Source organism: Phyllostomus hastatus, unplaced genomic scaffold (assembly GCF_019186645.2).
Source record: "Phyllostomus hastatus isolate PE091 unplaced genomic scaffold, TTU_PhHast_1.1 phas_contig_40, whole genome shotgun sequence".
Lineage (NCBI taxonomy): Eukaryota > Metazoa > Chordata > Mammalia > Chiroptera > Phyllostomidae > Phyllostomus > Phyllostomus hastatus.
Window position 1 is genome coordinate 89,673 of NW_025333872.1, and position 19,500 is coordinate 109,172.

The following is a 19,500-nucleotide window of genomic DNA, read 5'->3' on the forward strand; positions in this document are numbered from 1 at the left end:
ACAAAAACAAAAACAAAAACAAAAACAAAAAGAAACTAAGCAAACAACTAGAACAAGACCAGAACCACAGAAATGGAGATCAGATGGAAGGTTAGCAACAGGGGAGTGGGAGGAGGAGGGGGGGAAAAAGTACAGAGAATAAGTAGCACAGATGGTAGGTAGATAACAGACAGGGGGAGGACAAGAGTAGTATGCGAAAGGTAGAAGCTAAAGAACTTGTGACACATGGACATGAATTAAAGGAGGGAATGTGGGTGGGAGAGGGTGTGCAGGGTGGAGGGGAGTAAAGGGGGGAAATGGGACAACTGTAATAGCATAATCAATAAAATATATTTAAAAAACAAACAAACAGCCCTGGCTGGCGTAGCTCAGTGGATAGAGCTCAGGCTGCGAACCAAAGTGCCACAGGTTCGATTCCCAGCCAGGGTACATGCCTGGGTTGCAGGCCATGGCCCCCAGCAACTGCACATTGATGTCCCCCTCTCTCTCTCTCTCTCTCCCTTCCTTCCCTCTCTAAAAAAAAGAAAGAAAAATAAACAAATAAATAAATAAATAAATAAAATCTTAAAAACAAACAAACAAAAAAGGCTTACAATCTCAAAATGTTCCTTAGAAGCCTAAAAATCTTATTGGTTTCACCCCTAGAACCAAGCAGAACCAGAGGCAAGTTGGGGACCGTGTTCTCTGATGGGTGCTCAGAAAAGATGAAAGAGGACCGAGATACCAAGGACGCCTGCAGAGTCTCACTGTGTCTGCCAGCATCCTGGAGTGTGGGATGTGAGATTATATGCTGTCAGGTTGAGAAACCATCTGAAAGAAGGTAAGGTCTCATGATATAAATCCATAACATAACCCCTTATTCTGTAGTTGCAAGTCTCCAAAATTTGGCTTGGCAGACAACAAGCTAATAGTAAAACATACACATTCAGAAGAGATTCAGGCAAAAAAAAAAGCACTCACAAAAGCAACATTAGACAAAAACTAAAAATTCTCATTTGCTACTGTGGACACAAGGACATAGTAGAACTCAGCACACAGGTAATATTTAGAATCAAATATTACCTGTGTGCTGAGGTCAAAGCGTAAAAACTTTGTAAGATAATCTTTTCAGCAAAAAAAATGTACAATTATACAAAACTCATATGCATAACAGTGTAAGAGAAATAACTTAATATGACCAAAGCCATTCAACCTCTCCTAGTTTCAGTTTATTCACTTATATGGAATATATATATCTATTCTCCATATGTAAATAAAAGAATCAAGAGGTACTCTGTCTTCCAAGACCACTTGGAGATACAAATAAAATAACACATATAAAAATGATTAGCTACACGGTACATACTATTTGTATATAAAAACAAATCCTTTTGAACTTTGCAAGGTAGCTCTTCTTTTCCTTAAAAAAAAGTCTTTTGAATTGTTACGAGCTAGCTTTAATACACTAAATATTACATTGAAGTAACAACCCATTTGTCCACTCTGAGACAGCCTTTTGGAGTCAGACATAACTTGGACCTGAACCCCAGATCTGCATTTACTTACATGTGTGATACTCAGCATTTAATTTCCCTGGCTGGGCCTCAGTCTCACCATCTATTGTATAATCTGGGGTCAAAACTAAACCTCAAGTTATGAAATGAAGTGAGGCTTCAGCTGTCATGTTTGGCACTTAGTAAATATTACCACCTCCAGCCCCACCCCCAAAAAGTTTTTACAAACACTCTTTGCAGAGTGAATTCCCCACGTCATTCGTCTGCGTGGCCTCACCTTCAACACTCCTCTATCTTTCTTCAAGGTTAGGTCCTCTCCCTGTGCAGCAACAGCCGCTGCTGCGCTTGCTCTGTTGTTCTTGGCACCTTCATCAGTAGTCATTGTCTTTTATAAGTAAAAAACCTGCTGAGAAAAAACATATTTAGGAAAAATATCATTTCTTCATGCATCATAAAATGTTCCCAGGAACTGAGCATTCATAACCTGATCTGAGCATTCACATAGGAAAACGAGGTTGACATGTAGATGGGGAAACAATTCCCAAGGAACAAAAACAGCTATTTTGGTAATACAGAGTTCACTTTCCATTGCAACCCTCTGGCAAAAATTGTTAATTCTGAGCTTTACTCCCCTTAGATATTGTGCTGGTTTTCTATAGCTGTCATAACAAATTACCACAGACTTAATGGTCTAAAAAATACTCATGGCCTAAATCTTACGCTTCTGCAGGTCAGAAGTCAGAAATGAATCTCACTAGGCTAACAACAAGGTATTAGGGCTATATTCCTTCTGGAAGCCCTAGGAGAGAATCTAATTCCTTGCCTTTTCCAGATTCTAGAGGCCACCCAAATTCCTCAGTTCACAGCCCCACTCCTCCATTTTCCAAGCCAGCAATACTGCCTCTCTCTGATCACCTTCCCTAGTCACGTCTCCCTGAACACAGCTGGGAAAGTTTCTCTGCCTTCATAAGTTTCTTAACAATCTTTTGTGGGACAGCCCGGACTCCAAGATGGTGTCAGTGGTACCAGTGTAGGGGAAGAAATTCATGGATGTCAAATAGGGGAGCCACCAGCTGAGAGCAAGGCAGGATTTCACCCCAGGAGGCCCTTGTCAGAGCATTTCAGGAGTGACTCAAAGAGGTTACCACTAGTATTACAAGTATTCAATGCGAAGAAGGGGAGCATCACTGGGGTTTCTATGGTACTGGTAGCTTACGTGCTTTTTTTAAAATCCTGATCCAAGGATATGTTTACTGATTTTTACAGAGAGAGGAAGGGAGAGACAGAGCGAGACAGAGATAAAAAAAACATCAGTGTGTGAGAGAAACATCAATAGGTTATTTCTCATATGGGCCCAAACTAGGGATGGAACCCGCAGCCTACCTTTGTGCCCTGGCAAAGAAATGAACCTGTAACTTTTTTGGTGTATGGAAGGGCACTTGAACTAACAGACTCACCCAGCCAAGGTAGCTTACATGCTTTTAAACATAAGAAACTCAAACATGAGGAGTGATGCAAGTATTGTACCATTGCAGAAGGCCCAGTGTGGACTCCACATTGACTATGAACTTTGCCAAGCATCTCTGAATCCTTTCACATCCTAATTAACACCAAAGAAAAGATAAATGGTACTGGGGCAAAAAGGAGAATCCATGTGAGTATGTTAGTCCCATCTGGATAATTCAGAAAAATCTCCCCATCTCAAGATGGCTAGCCTTAACCACATCTCCAAAGTCCCCTCCGCTCTGTAAGGCAACATATGAACAAAATCCCAGTGACTGGGATGTCGCCGTCGATGAAGAGCTGTTATTCTACCACCACAGATACTCAGTCATCCAATTAGGGTCATAAGAATTTCTCCCAAGTCTAGAACTATGTTGACTTCCTCAGTTTTAAACTAAGGGCTCTACAAAAGTTTTTCCTTTCTCTCCCTTTATTTATCTATCATCCAGTTGGATAATAATGTTCTAATCTGACAGTAAAATTAAATCTAACATTTGGTATTATCATTCTGAAAATTCCCTCAGAATTTCAGAAAGCTCAAATTAGAACATTCATTTAATCTCAATTTTCTAATAAGTTCAAATTTTAAGTAAACTTGATATACACAATACATATTTTCCTACCTCATCAAACTTCATCACTGAAAAAATATTTTAAATTATTGAGTCCCTTACATGATTCCAAAGTTTGAGCAGCATGTAATAAATGCTGAACTCACACATTTTTTACAGATTTAGTGACATATACTTAACATACAATAAACTACACATATTTAAAGTATACAATTTGTTAAGTTTTGACACATGTATATATATCCATAAAGCCATCACTACAATTAAGATAATGAACATATTTGTCACTCTTAAAAGTTTCCCGTGTCCCTTTATAATTTATCCCTGACCAGCTCACATCTTCAGGCAATCAATGATCTGCTTTCTGAGTAGTTGTATTTTATAGAATTCCACATAAATGGCATCACATCTTTTTCCCACTGGCTTCTTTCTCTTCTTTTAGGTATACTGAGAATCAAACACATTGTTGGGTGTTTCAATAATAGTTCATTCCTTATTACTGTTGAGTACTACCCCTGCACAGAGACAGTGCATTGCTTATTTAATTTGCTTGTTGATGTACATTTTGATTATTTGCCTATTGATGCATTTGGATTGTTTTTAATTTCTGTCTATTACAACCAAAACTGCTTTGAATATATGGGTACAAATCTTTATGTGGCCATACACACTATTTATCTTGAATGATGCCTAGGAAGTGAAATGGCTAAGTCACATGGTAGGTGTATAGTCTGGGTCTTTAAGAAAGTATCAAAATGTTTTCCAAAGTGGCTGTACCATTCTGCATTCCCACTAGAAGCACAGGAGTTTCAGTTGCTCCTCACCATCACTTTTTTTAAAGATTTTATTTATTTATTTTTAGATAATGGAAGGGAGGGAGAAAGAGATGGAGAGAAACATCAATGTGTGGTTGCTTTTTTGCATGCCCCCAAATGGGGGCCCTGGCCTGCATCCCAGGCATGTGCCCTGACTGGGAATTGAACCAGTGACCCTTCGATTCACAGGCCGGCACTCAATCCAGTGAGCCACACCAGCCAGGGCTCACCAGCACTTTTTTAACTGAAGACATTCTAACATGTATATAGTGGTATCTTATTGTGGCTTTAAATTGCATTTCCCTAATGATGAATTATGTTGATCATATTTCCATGTACTTATTTACCATCCATACAGCTCTCTCTGGTGAAGGGTCTATTAAAATCTTTGACCTATTTTTTTAAAGATTTTATTTATTTATTTTTAAAGAGGGGAGGGAGAGAGAGAGAGAGAGAAACATCAATGTGCGGTTGCTGGGGGCCGTGGCCTGCAACCTAGGCATGTGCCCTGACTGGGAATCGAACCTGCGATGCTTTGGTTCACAGCCTGCGTTCAATCCACTGAGCTACGCCAGGCAGGGCGATCTATTTTTTTTAATCTTCACCTGAGAATATGCTTACAGAGGGAGGAAGGTAGGGAAGGAGGGAGAGGGAGAGAGAGAGAGGTGAAAGAAAAATATTGGTTGGTTACCTCCTGTGTGAACACTGACCACGGATTGAAACCACAACCTAAGTATGTGCCCTAACCTGCAACCTTTTGGTGTAAAGAACAATGCTCCAACCAACTAAGCCCCTCGGCCAGGACTCTTGTCTACTTTTTTACTGAGTTTTCCAATCACTGAGTTTTGAGAGTTCCTTATATATTCTGAATACAGACATATGAGAGTATTTTTTTCCAGTCTGCGGCCTATCCTATTAGTCTCTTAAAGGTGGCTTTCAAAGAGATGTATGTAATATTGACATAGCCCAATTTATTTTTGTTTCTTTTGTAAATCACGTTTTTGGTGTTATACTTTAGAAATTGTTACCAAACCCAAAGACACACATATTTTCTTCTAAAAATGTTATAGATTTGGGCTTTACATTTAGGTCTATGATCAATTTTGAATTATTACATATGATGCAAGGTATGCATTAAGCCATGGATTCAGTTTTTTATATATGAATATCAAATTTTTCTACTACCATTTGCTGAAAAGACATTTTTTCCACTTAATTGCCTTGGCACCATACTCAAAATTAATTGAACATATTTTTTTCTGGACTCTCCAGTTCCATGGAAGTATCTGTTTATCTTTATACCAATAACATTGTTTGATTATTATAGCTATAATAAGTTTTAGAAATCAGATATTATTAAGTCCTCTCTGCTCTTCATCAAAATTGTTTTGGCTATTCTACACCCTTTGCATTTCCACAGAGATTTTAAAACTAGCTTGCCACTTTCTAAATAGCCAGCAGGGATTTTGATTGGGATTGCACTGAATTTATCTTTAGAGAAAACTGACAATATTGAGCCTTCCAATACTTGAACACACTATCTCTTCATTTAGGTTTTCTTTAATTTCTCTCCGTAACATTTTATAACTTTCAGTAGAGAGGTCTTACATATGTTTTATGAAATCTGTCCTTAAGTATTGAAATTTTTAATTTTACTATAAATGGTATTCTTTTAAAATGTCAACTTCTGACTTCATTTGCTAGTATACAGAAATACAACATACTTTTCTATATTGATCTTGATTCCTGTAACTTTGGTAAGTGCACTTAATTGGCCTAGTAGCTTATTTTTAGAAATCATAAACAATCACATCATCTGTGACCCCTATTCGGGTCAATTTGGTAAAATTTTGTTAACAATTTTGCAACTATATTCATAAGGGATATTAGGCTATAATTTTCTTTTCTTGGAAGGCATTTGTCTGGTTTTAGTATCAGGATAATACCAATGTCATAGAATGAGTTAAGAAGTATTCCCCCTCATCAAATTTATACAGTTATTTGTGTAAAACTGGTATTTATGACTTCCTAAAATGTTTGATAGAATTTATCAGGGAAGTTATTTGAACCCAGAGTTTCTTGGGGGAAATTCAATTTCTTTAACAGATATACAATTATTCAGGTTATTTGATTCTTCTTAAGTGAGCTTTGTTATTTTGTCTTTCAAGAAATTTGCCCATTACACCTAACTGTCCAATGCACTGACATCAAGTAATTCATATAATTATCTTATTTAGCCTTTTAGTAATGATTGGATCTGCAGTTCAACCAATTTTTTCATTCCTGATATTGGTAACTTGTGTCTTCTCTTTTTCCTAGTCCAGCAGGCTATACGGTCTTCTCAAATACCATATATTGGTTATCAATTTTATTGGTCTTCTCAAAGAGCCAGCTTTTGATTTCACTGACTTTCTCTACTGTTTTTTGATTTTTCTACTTCATTGGTTTTGGCTTTTATCTTTAACTCATTTCTTCTGCTTACTTTGGGTTTGATTGCTTCTTCTATTCTATTTTCTTAAGGTAGAAGCTGAGGACATCGATTTGAAACCTTATTTTTTCTCTAATATATGTATTTAGTGCCATAATTTTTCCTCTGAGCACATGCATTACTATATCCCACAAATTTTGTCATTTTTTTTCATTTTCAATAATATACATTCTAAATTAATCTTTCATTTTTTTCTTTGACCCAAGAGCTTCTTGAAAATGTGTTAGTTTCTCTCAATCACCAACTCACACCATATACAAAAATAAATTCAAGGTAGATAAAAGACTAAAATGTAAGTCATGACACCCTTAAAAGCCCTAGAAGAAAACATAGGCAGGAAAATCTCAGATATTCCATGCAGCAATATCTTCACGGATATGTCCCCTAAAGCAAGGGACACAAAGGAAAGAATAAACAAATGAGACTTCATCAAATTAAAAAGGTTCTGCATGGCTAAAGAAAACAGCATTAACATGAAAAAAGAACCAACTACATGGGAAAACATATTTGTCAACAATACCTTAGACAAGGGTTTGATCTCCAAAATATATAAAGAACTCACACAACCCCACTCTAGGAAGACAAACAACCCAATTACAAAATGGGTTAAGATTTAAACAGACACTTCTCCAAGGAGGACATACAGAGGGCCCAGAGATATCTGAAAGGATGCTCAGCATCACCAGCCATCAGAGGGATGCAAATTAAAACCACAATGAAATACCATTTCACACCAGTCAGAATGGCCATCATAAACAAAGCAACAAACAAACTTCTTGTTGCAGAAGATGTGGAGAAAAGGGAACCCTAGTGCACTGTTGGTAGGAATGCAGACTGGTGCAGCCATGTGGAAAACAGTATGGAGTTTCCTCAGAAAACTAAAAATGGAACTGCCTTTTGACCCAGCAATTTCACTGCTGGGATTATATCCTAAGAATCCTGAAACACCAATTCATAAGAACCTATGTACCCCAATGTTCATAGCAGCACAATTTACAATAGCCAAGTGCTAGAAGCAACCTAAGTGCCCATAAGTAAATGAATGGATCAAAAAACTATGGTTCATTTACACAGTGGAATACTATGCAGCAGAAGGAAAGAAGGAGCTCCTACCCTTTGTGACAGTATGAATGGAACTGGACAGCACCATGCTACGTGAAATAAGCCAGGCAGTAAGGGACAAATACCATATGATCTCACCTTTAAGTGGAACCTAATCAACAAAACAAAACAAAACAAGCAAGAAAAATATAACCAGAGACATTGAAATTAAGAACAATCTGACAGTAACCAGAGGGGAGGTGGGAGGGGACCATGGCGGGGAAAGGTTTTCATGTATAAAGCTATAAAGGACACATGGACAAAACCAAGGGGGGTGGAAGTAGGGGAGGGAGGTGGGGATGCCTAGGGTGTGGGGGAGTGGGCAGTAAATGCAGATAACTGTACTTGAACAAGAAGAATAAGATTACAATACAATACAATACATTACAATACATAAAATAAAATAAAATAAAATAAAATAAAATAAAATAAAATATTAGTTTCTAAATAAATTTTCAGGTTTTGAGATATCTTTCTATAATTTTTAATTTAATTTCCTTTTGGTCAGCTGACATACTTTTTATCATTTAAGTAATTTTAAATTTATTCACACTATTTTCTGAACCAAAACATCATCCATATCAGTAAATGTTCCATGTGCAAATAAATACAATGTATATTCTGCTCTATTGGGTAGAATGTTATATAAATGTCAATTAGGTCAATTAGTTATTGGTGTTGTTTAAATTTTTTTTTATTTTTAATTAAAACATTTATTTATTTTTTTATTTTTTAAATTGTTTAAATTTTCTAAATTACTTATTTTTTGTCTACTTGCTCTTTAAATTATTGAGAGGTAAAGTATTGAAATCTCCAACTATAGTTGTGGATCTTTCTCCTTTCGGTTCTATCAGTTTCTTCTTTTTTAAAAAATTGATTTTGAGAGACAGAGAAACACTGACTTCTTGTTCCACTTATTTATGCAGTCATTGGCTAATTCTTGTATGTGCCCTGAGTGGGCATCAAACCCTGCAACATTGGTGTGTCAGGACAATGCCCTAACCAACTGAGCTACTCAGCCAGGACCCAGTTCTATCAGTTTCTGATTCATGTATTTTGAAGCTCTGTCATTAGGTTCATAAATTTTTAGGACTATTCATTCCATGTGATGAATTAGCCACTTTATCATTATGAAATTACCCTCCTTATTCCTGCTAATAATCTTGACTCTACAATCTAGTTTGTCTAACAGTGTGGTGAATCGGGGGTGGGAGGAGATGGGTGGAAGAGGGTATAGAGGGGATAAATGGTAATGAATAAAATAAAATCTAGTTTGTCTAAAATTAATATACTTATTCCACTGTTTTTGATTAGTATTAGCATAGAATATTTTTTAAACAGATTTTACAGAGAGAGGAAGGGGGTGGGGGGCAGGAAGAGACAGAGAAAGAGAGAGAGAAATCAATGGGAAAAAAAAGATCCATTGGCTGCCTACTGTATGTGCCACAACAGAGGACTAAGTGCTCAACCCAGGCATGTGCCCTGACTGGGGATCGAACCTGTAACTTTTCAGCACATGGAATGACACTCCAAACAAATGACCCACATCGGCCAGTGTGTAGCATGAAGTATTCCTTTCCAATCTTTTACTTTTAGCCTATTTGTATCTTAATATGTACAGTAGATTTCTTATGGCCAGCACACAGGTGAGTTTTGCCTTTTTACCCAATTTACTAAGCTCTGCCTTTTAACTGAGTTGTTTATAGACTTTTTATAGTAGTGATTACTGACAGTCTCATACAAATCTAACATCTATTTGTTTACTATTTGTCACATATGTTCTTTGTTCTTTTTCACTTTTTGGGGGTTCAGGGGAGATCTCTGGGAAATGTGTGTCTATTGTTCCTTCAAACATTTTCCCTTCATGAGACGACAATTACAGGTATATTAAGCCACCTGAAGTTGCCTATCAGCTCATTAATACTCTATTCATTTTTTCCTAGTCTTTATTTCTGAGCTTTATTTTGCATAGTTTGTATTGCTATGGCTTCAGGTTCACTGACCTTTTCTCCTGCACTAATTTAATGTGAATCACATGCAGCACGTTTTTCATCTTACACATTGTGGTTTTCATCTCTAGATGTTCAATTTGGATCTTTTAAAGAAATTTCATATCGATTTAACATTCTCCATCTTTTCTCTACTTTCCTGAATATAAAGAATATAGTCTGAACTGTTTTAATATCTTTGTCTACTAATTCTATCATATGTGGCATGTCTAGGTCTGTTTCTAGTTTTTGATAATCCTCCTCATGGGCTGTATTTTTCCTGTATCATTCCAAGTCTGATATTTTGAGTGAAGGCCAAATGTGAATTTTACCTTGGTGGATGCTAGATATTTTCATATAAACTATAAATATGGAGCTTTGTTCTAGGATGCAGTTATGTTATCAGGAACAGTCTGATCCTTTTGAGGCCTATTTTTAAGCTTTGTTAGAAGGGATGAGAGCAGTCTTTAGCTTAGGCCTTCACTCGCCCCACTGCTGAAACAAACCCCTTCTGAGTACTCTACCTGATATCCTGTGTCTTTCGAGGTTTTTCCTCTTTGGCTGGTGGGAACACAAACTATTCTCAACCCTGAAAATGAATCAGGGGTTGTCCCCTTCAGCTCTTTTGGGTGGTTTTTTGTCAGCTATGGGTAGTTTCCACACAACACATTCATTATCAGTACTTATCTGAAGACTTAAAGGGATTCTCTACAGACCTGTGGAGTTCTCTCCTTGTACAGCAGCTCTCTCTTGTCCAAACTAGTTACCTTGGCCTCACTAGGCCTCACTGTCTTCTCAAATCAAGGAGACTGATGGGATCTGCCTGGGTTCTACCTCCTTACACTGCAACCTGGAAACTCTCTCCAAGCAGTAAGTTAGGATAATTGCAGGGTTCATCTCTACCTTTCTGCTTTCATGGGGATCACTGTCCTGTACTGCCTATTGTTCAGTGTTGAAAAGTTCACATTATGTTTTCTGGGGGTTTTGTTTGTCTGTTACATGATTACAGCCAAGACAGTAAATCCAATCTGTTATTCCATCTAGGCTGGAAGTACAAGTCCATGAGTACATTTTTAAGCCAGAAAAAGGAAGATAAAACAATTATGAACGAAATTCCAAGTGGGGAAAGCATCTGATAAAATAAACACTGTTCAGAAAATATTTTGACAGTCTAAAATTTGAAAGGTATAGTTTTTCTATGACATTACAAAAGTCAAAGCATGAAATTGATAATAAATCTCTCTCCCAAATGGCAGGTACTTCCTTTTAAAACAGAGTTAAACTATGGTTTTGTTCATATTTCTGGATTTATGGATAGTTGCAATATCTCCTTTTTTCTTAAGCCTATATCAAAAACAATTAAACTTTATAAAAAATTTAAAATTGTGACTTTACATTTCTAAAAGCCATAAATATACAATTTTTTATTTAATCTTCATTGGATTTTTTTCCATTATCATTTAGTCTCCTTATACTCCCTCCCCTCAGCAACCACCACACTGTTGTCCATGTCCATGAGTCTTTTTTCCTTAATCCTTCCACCCCTCACCTGTCCCCACTAGCTATCATCCTGCTCTCCATCTATGAGTCTGTCCCCATTTTTCCTTGTTCGGTCAGTTTGTTCATTAGATTCCACATCTGAATGAAATCATATGGTATTTGCCATGCTCTGACTACCTTGGCATAATGTTCTCTGGGTTCATCCACACTGTTAGAAAGGATAAAATGTTCTTCATATTTACAACCGAGTAGTATTCCATTGTGTAAATGTCCTATAGTTCTTTTATCCACTCATTTACTGATGGGCAACTTGGATTGCTTCCATATCTTGGTGATTATAAATAACGCTGCAATGAACACAGGGGTGCTTATGTTCTTTGGAATTAGTGTTTTGGGTTCCTTTGAATATATTTCCAGAAGTAGAATGGCTGGGTCAATAAGGCAGATCCACTTTGTACTTTTTAAAAGTATTTCCATACTGCTTTCCAGAATGGCTGCACCAGTCTGCATTCCCACCAACAGTGCACTAGGGTTCCTCTTTCTCCACATCCTCACAAGCACTTCTTGGTTGTTGATTTATTGATGATAGCCACTGTGACAGGTGTGAGATGATATCTCATTGTGATTTTAATTTGCATTTTTCTGATGATTAGTGACATTGAGCATCTTTTCATATGTCTATTGGCCATCTGTATGTCCTCATTAGAGAAGTGTCTATTCCAGGTCAGAGGAATAGACACTTCTATTCCTCTTAGAATAGTCCATCTTCTAATTGCATTGCTTGTTTTTTTAGTGTTGAGCTTCTTGGTGTTACTGTACATAGAGACCCCAAAAATTCCACCAAGAAACTATCAGAAATGATAAATGAATCCAGCAAAGTAGCAGGATACAAAATTAATATCCATAAATCAGTTGCCTTTTTATATGCCAACAATGAACTAACAGGAAGGGAAATTAAGAAAACAATCCCAATCACAATTATTCCAAAAAGAATAAAAAATACCTAGGAATAAAACTAACCAAGGATGTAAAAGACCTGTACATGGAAAATTACAAGACACTAAAGAAAGAAATAGAATATACAAATAAGTAAAAGCACATATTGTGTTCATGGATAAGTAGAATTAACATCATTAAAATGTCCATACTACCCAAAGCAATCTATAGATCCAAAGCAATTCCTATCAAGATTCCAATGATGTATTTCACAGAACTAGAACAAATATTTCAAAAATTTATATGGAACCACAAAAGGCCCTACATAGCAACAGGGATCCTCAGAAAGAAGAACAAAGTTGGAGGAATCACACTACCTAACATGAAATGTTACTATAAGGCCATAGTAATGAAAACAGCATGGTACTGACATAAAAGCAGACACACAGATCGGTGGAACAGACAGAGAGCCCAGAAATAAACCCACAGCTTTACAGTCAATATTCGACAGAGGAAGCAAGCACATACAAAAGGCTAAAGCTAATTTATTCAACAAATGGTGTTGGGAAAACTGGACAGATACATACAGAAAAATGAAACCAGACCATCTTCTTAAACCACACACAAGAATAAATTCAAAATGGATCAAACACTTAAATGTTAAAACCCAAAACCATAAAAGTCGTAAAAGAAAACATAAGCAGCAAAATTTCGGACACTGTTCATAGCAATATTTTATCAGATATATCTTCCCAGGCAAGAGAAACAAAATAAACAAATGGGATCACAATTTTTTTTTAAAAAATCTAAGTTAAAAGCTGTTTTCCCCTTCTTTTGATTAATTCAACTGAAAAATATACAGTGAAAATCAATGTTAGCAGTTCAAAGTCATAATGCTGCAAAGTTGGCTTTGTTGACACTTTTATCAAAAGTCTTTAGCAGGTCTATAAAACTTGCTTTAGTTTTGGAACAAATCTCCGATGGACACCTGTAATATGCAAGTCCTATAAAGTATTTCAATATATTGAGATTTTAACACTGGCTAAGCTATAAAGGAAAGCCCCAAACTACTTAGAACACACATACTCTACAGTGGCAATTACAAAGAACATGAAAAGCAGCCTGTGACTGAGACACATGGCTTGCTTCTCTGTGTGCCTATTTAAACTTTTGAGTCACCCCAGCACCACCTGCAGGTCTCTGACCTTAAAGAGCACATACTTTTGTAAGAAACCAGCATATATGGTTCCAAAGAAATTGATGGAACACAATGGGAGCACAGAAGGCAGTAAAAATCTCTGCTTGGGTGACTTCCTTTACCCACTTTGAAAACCACTTTCCAGCCCAGTGGCTATGTGGCTCAGACTACATTGCTTGGCTCCTTGCCTTCATGCTGCTTAACCACCATTCATTCCATTTATCACAGGTGATTACACAACAAGCCAAATTCCCAAATTTTAATCTAAGAGAACTTCTGAGAAAAGTCCAAAGCTAGGGTGTGAGGGAGTGCTTTTAATGGAGTGTGAGAAGGCAGAGAAGACACTGAAGGATTTGCTGAAAAGAAACAGAATTCAAGAAGCTGAGTATAAATCTGAGACTGGCTTATTCTAACTATAACCTTATACCTCACCTTCACGCACTCTTCCTGGAGAGTTGGGTAACTCTGATTTCTGTCTACAGGTCTAAGGGCTCCCTCTTGAGTTAAAAAATTATTCTATTAGCCAAAACTTAAACTTTTTAAATTATAAATATAATATATTACAGAAATTTGGGGGAAAATAAAAAATGGTCATCATAATTCAAATATTACAATTTAAGGGTTCTTTTCTAAAACATGTACTTTATTTTTTAGAACAGCTTTGAGTTCACAGCAAAAATTGAGTAAAACAGTCAAAAGAGCCTTGAAAAGAACAGAGTTTGGAAGACTCACACTTCAGGTTCTAAAACCTACTGCAAAGCTAATCAAGTCAATGTGGTACTAGGATAAGGACAGACACATAGATCGATGGGAGAGAATTGAAAGGGGAGAAACTCTTAGATTTATGGTCAACTCATACTGAAAAAGCATGCTAAAATAATTCATTGAGGGACAGAACATTCTTTTCAATAAATGGTGCTGGAACAATTGGATTTCCACATGCAAAAGGTTACAAAGTTGGACACCTTTTCTCACACCATATACAACAAGTATCTCAAAATGGATCAAAGATCTCAATGTAAGAGCTAAAACTGTCAAATTCTTATAAGAAAATACAGGGGTAAATCTTCACTGACCTTGGATTAGGTTAATAGTTTCTGTTTTTAAAAAATATTTTTTAATTTATTGATTTGAGAGAAAAAAAGAGGGGGAGAGAGAAACATTGATTTGTTGTTTCACTCACTGACATATTTCATTGGTTCATTCTTGTGTGTGCCCTGACTGGAGATCAAACCCACAACTTGGAGTATCTGGCCAATGCTCTAACCAACTGAGCTACCTAGCCAGGACTTAGGCAACAGTTTCTCATGTGAACTTGAAAGCACAAGCCAACAATGAAAAATACATAAATTAGATACCATGAAAATTAAAAACTTTTGTTCTTCAAAGGACACCATTAAGAAAGTAAAGCACCCTGGTTGGTGTAGCTCAGTGGATTGAGTACGGACCTGCAAACCAGGGGGTCGCCAGTTGGATTCCCAGTCAGGGCACATACCTGGGTTGCAGGCCAGGTCCCCAGTATGGGGCACATGAGAGGCAACCATCCATTGATGTTTTTCTCCTTCTCTTTCTCCTTACCTTTCCCTCTCTCTAAAAGCAAATAAATAAAATCTTTAAAAAATAAAGATAAAAAATAAATGGCTCCCTTTTGCCTTTAAAAAAAAAGTGAAGAAACAATACATAGAATGGAAAAGTTTGCAAATCATGTATCTGATAATAGGATTTATCTAGAACATATTAAGAACTCCTACAACTCAATAAAAAGTCAGCGCAATAATAAAATGAACAAAGGATTCAAATAGATATTTCTCCAAAGAAGATACACAAATGGCCAATAAATGCGTGAAAAGATGCTCAACATCATTAGTCATTAGGAAAATGCAAATCAAAGCCACAGTGAAATGCCACTCCTAACCCAAAAGACAGATAATAACAAATATTAACAAAGATGTGAAGAGTGTGGAGCCCTCGCATGTTGCTAGATGGAGCATAAAACAGTACAGCTGCTTTAGAAAACAGTATGGCTGTTCCTATAAAAAACAAACAGTTACCATCTAATCAAAAATTCTAAGAATATAAAAATAAATGTTGACACAAAAACATGTACATGAGTGTTCATAATAGCCTTATTCATAACAGCCAAAGAGTAGAAACAATCCAAATATCCACTAATTACTGAATGGATAAACAAAATGTAGTAAATCCAAACAATGGAATATTATTTATAATAAAAAGCAACAAAGTACTGATAACATGCTAAAACATAAATGAACACTGAAAATATTATGCTAAATGAAAGCCAGGCATAAAATCCCATTTATTGTATGATTCCATTATATATAATGTCCAGAATATACCCACAAAGACAGAAAGTAGACTGATGGTTGTCTAGGGTACTGGGGGAAGAAGCGGGTAACTACTAATGGGTATGATATTTCTCTTATTTTTTTAAAGATTTTATTATTTATTTTTTAGAGAAAGGCAAAGAGGGGGAGAAAGAGAAGAAGAGAATCATTGATGTGAGAGAGAAACACCGATCTGTTGCCTCTCGTATGTGCTCTGACTAGGGACCAAAACCCGCAACCCAGGCATGTGCCCTGACTGGGAACTGAACCAGCAACCTTTTGTTTTGCAGAATGACACCCAAGCAACTGGGCCACACTGGCCCAGGAGGTATGAGATTTCCCTTTGTGGTGATGAAGTGTTCCAAAGTGGGATACTGGTGATAGTTGTAAATCTCTATGACTAAACTGGAAACCACTGATTTGTGTAACTTAAAAAGGTGACTACTGTTATAAAAACCATTCTACTGAATAGATGGGGCATAAAACTCATGATATACATCAATTACAATTTACTTATTCTATGTAACACTGCTGTGAACATTTTTGTGTCCAGGCTTTTATCATATCATATAATTAAAAGTACTGATTCTTCAAACAGGTTGATCAGTGAGAATCTTGGCTTGACAACATAGCAGGTATATAATCTTGGGCAACTCACTTAATGTCTTTGTGCCTTAATTTCCCCATCTTTCACATGAGGTTAACAGTATTCACACCTCTTGGGATTCTGAAGATTAAGTGATGCATGTACAGGGCTTTGCATGGTGCCTGTCACATAGTAAACTTTCAACATTAGTAGCTGTTATAATTGTCAATCTAGTTCCTATTATTTTCCTGTGATGCTATTCAGTAGTGTCCCTGGGTCAAAAACCATGAACATTTATGTATCTGAGTATATTTTGCCAAACTACATTTTAAAATGTGTTGCAGTAGCAAACACATGGGAGAACCAAAGAAACCACACCATCAATACTGCGCTACAGGAAATTTATTTGGTTCATGTACTAGGTGTCTAACTTTGTTCACTTTCACTGCTTTCGGCCCTTAGCAGCTTGAAACCCAGCAGTTTTCTAATAATCCTACAAACACCTACAAGATGTGAAATCTGTGCTGGACCCTGTATTGGGGGCTATAACAGAAACTAAAGTGAGTAAGGCAAGGATTTTGCATGAAGTAGGCAAAGAAACATTTTAATTTAAGATAACTGTGATTAAGGGTGAGAGAGCTACAAAGTATTCACAAGGGTAGAGAAAAGACGGCAGTGTTTGAGTTAGCTCTTGAAGGATGGGCATAATTTCAACTGGCAAGGGTGTGGCAAGAGTTAAAATCAAAGCTGGTTAAGAGAACACGACACATTCCAAGACTATGTGGACTGAGGACAAAGTGGCTGGGGAAGGGAATGGGGAGAGAATAAGGCAAGGGTGCCCTAGGAGAACAATAGGGAACAGAGCCAATGGCTCTGTGAGCAGAAGGGGACGGTTTCTTCACAGGGCAAACAGTCTGCAGAAAGACACCAAGACACGAATCATCAGGACCCATCCAGGGAACTGCACGTAATCCAGTTTGGCTAAAGGGAAGATACGTGAGGGGAGGAGGCAGATGATGCTAAATAAATAGGCCTGGCTGTGAAGAACCTTGTGTGCCAAAATAAACCATGTGATCTTTATCCCAAAGGAAATAGACAACTGAAGTGCTTTTAAGAAAAGAAATGACAACCAGACTACCTTAAAAAAAATTGCTCTAGCAACCCTCCAACAACTTCCCATCTCTCACAGGACAATTCCGAAGTCCTCCTTATGTTTAAAACCCTACATGCCCATCAGAGGCTATCTCTGAAACTGCTTCCTATTGCTCCTCTCGCTCACCCTGCTTTTGCTGCCCGGGCCTTCCTGCTGCACCCTCCAAAATGCCCCTCCTCAGGGTGTCTGCACTTGCTGGTCTCTTTGGCCTGAACTCTTCCCTCACAGAGCCATGCAGTTGCTCCCTAAACTTCCTTCGGGGTTCTGATTAAATACTTCCTTATCAGAGATCCTGCCCTATTACCTGACACAAAGAGAGCAGACATGACAGCAATCAGCCCCACCTTTTTATCCCTCCACTCACCACCTGGCACACATGTTTGTCTACTGCCTGTGCTCCTGTAACGTAATGTAAGTTCCATGACAGATTTTCTCAATAATCACGATACAGGAGCTATTACTGCCGTTTCCAGATGGCAACATTAAGGGGTATAATATTCGAGTGAGCAGTGGAGCAGGTAGCATGACTCCTGACCCTGCACTCTAACCATTTCATGCACCCACTCTCTACTGATGCTGGAGCCACCATTCCTGTGCACAGGCTCCGTCCTGACAGGGACTGAGACAGTAAAAACTTTAAGTTCACACTATGTTCTTCTAAAAAGATATGGATTGTTATCATTTGTTATTAGCCAAATTTTAAAAGCCAGGAAACTTTTTTAAATGATGAATTAAAACATGCAAGGTATCTGGACGTTTATCTATCCAACAATGAACTGTTACTTCTCTTTTTAATTTTTACTTACTGATTTTAGAGAAACAGAGGGAAAAAAACAGAAACACCGATTTGTTGTTCCACTTATTTATGCATTCATTGCTTAATCCTTTAAAAAAAAAGATCTCATTTCTTTTTAGAGAGAGGGGAAGGGAGGAAGAAAGAGTGGAGAAAAACATCTATGTGAGAGAGAAACATCAGCTGGTTGCCTCTCTTGCATATGCCCCATCGGGGATGGAACACACAACCCAGGCACATGCCCTAACAGGGAATCGAACTGGTGGTCCTTCAATTTGTGACTGTTCAATTGGGCATTTGTCCTGTTCAGGACAATGCCCAACCAACCTAGTCACACAGGTCAGGGCCATTGATTGATTCTCTTATGTGCCCTGACTACGGATCAAACCTGTAACCCTGGCATATTGAGACAACACTCTAAGCAAGATACCTGGCCAGGGCAAACTTCTTCTTGTTTAAGACCCATAGATATTAAAACAAGATGAAAAGATTTTCTGAAATGAGAGGAAGCATAGCATATGATACCAAAACTAATTTTCCAAGACCCCTTTTCAAGTAAATATTCAACTTCAGAAATAAAATTAACTCCATTTTAAAAATAACCCATCAAAATGTTATGAGATCACTACCAAAGGAAAAACATGTTCCAGGTAAATACCATGTTATCCAATAAATATGGTATTATATGTAGAGTAAAAGAATGAAAGTGAGGCCTCAATAACAGTCTCTCCTGATTCATTTCCTACTCCTCAGATTAATTTCCTCTTCTTTTAATCCTCATCCAAGGATATGTTTTCATTGATTTTTTTAGAGACAGAGGAAGAGAGGGACAGACAGAGAAACACTTATCAGTTGCCTCCCATATATGCACCACGACTGGGATTCAAACCCACAACCTTTGATGTACAGGATGACACAACAACTAAACCACCCGGCTAGGGCTAATTTCTTCTTTCACTGACTATTCTTTCATCCATCTCCCATTATGGAGTACCCCTTTTCAAAACATAGTTTTGCTCTGGCTGGTGT

At 37.3% G+C, this 19,500-nt stretch overlaps 1 protein-coding gene across 2 annotated transcripts in view; it reads right to left on the reverse strand.

The window, feature by feature from the left end:
- FKBP5 (FKBP prolyl isomerase 5) overlaps positions 1-19,500 on the reverse strand; it is a 97,540-nt gene that overhangs the window by 55,120 nt on the left and 22,920 nt on the right. Inside the window, exon 2 of one of the 2 annotated variants that reach the window (XM_045843662.1) lies at positions 1,771-1,896. In XM_045843662.1, the coding sequence (XP_045699618.1) occupies positions 1,771-1,875 (105 nt within the window). In that variant the 5' untranslated portion in view covers positions 1,876-1,896. Of the gene's footprint in view, positions 1-1,770; positions 1,900-19,500 lie in introns of both variants that reach the window. The other variant, XM_045843663.1, reaches the window with a different exon arrangement.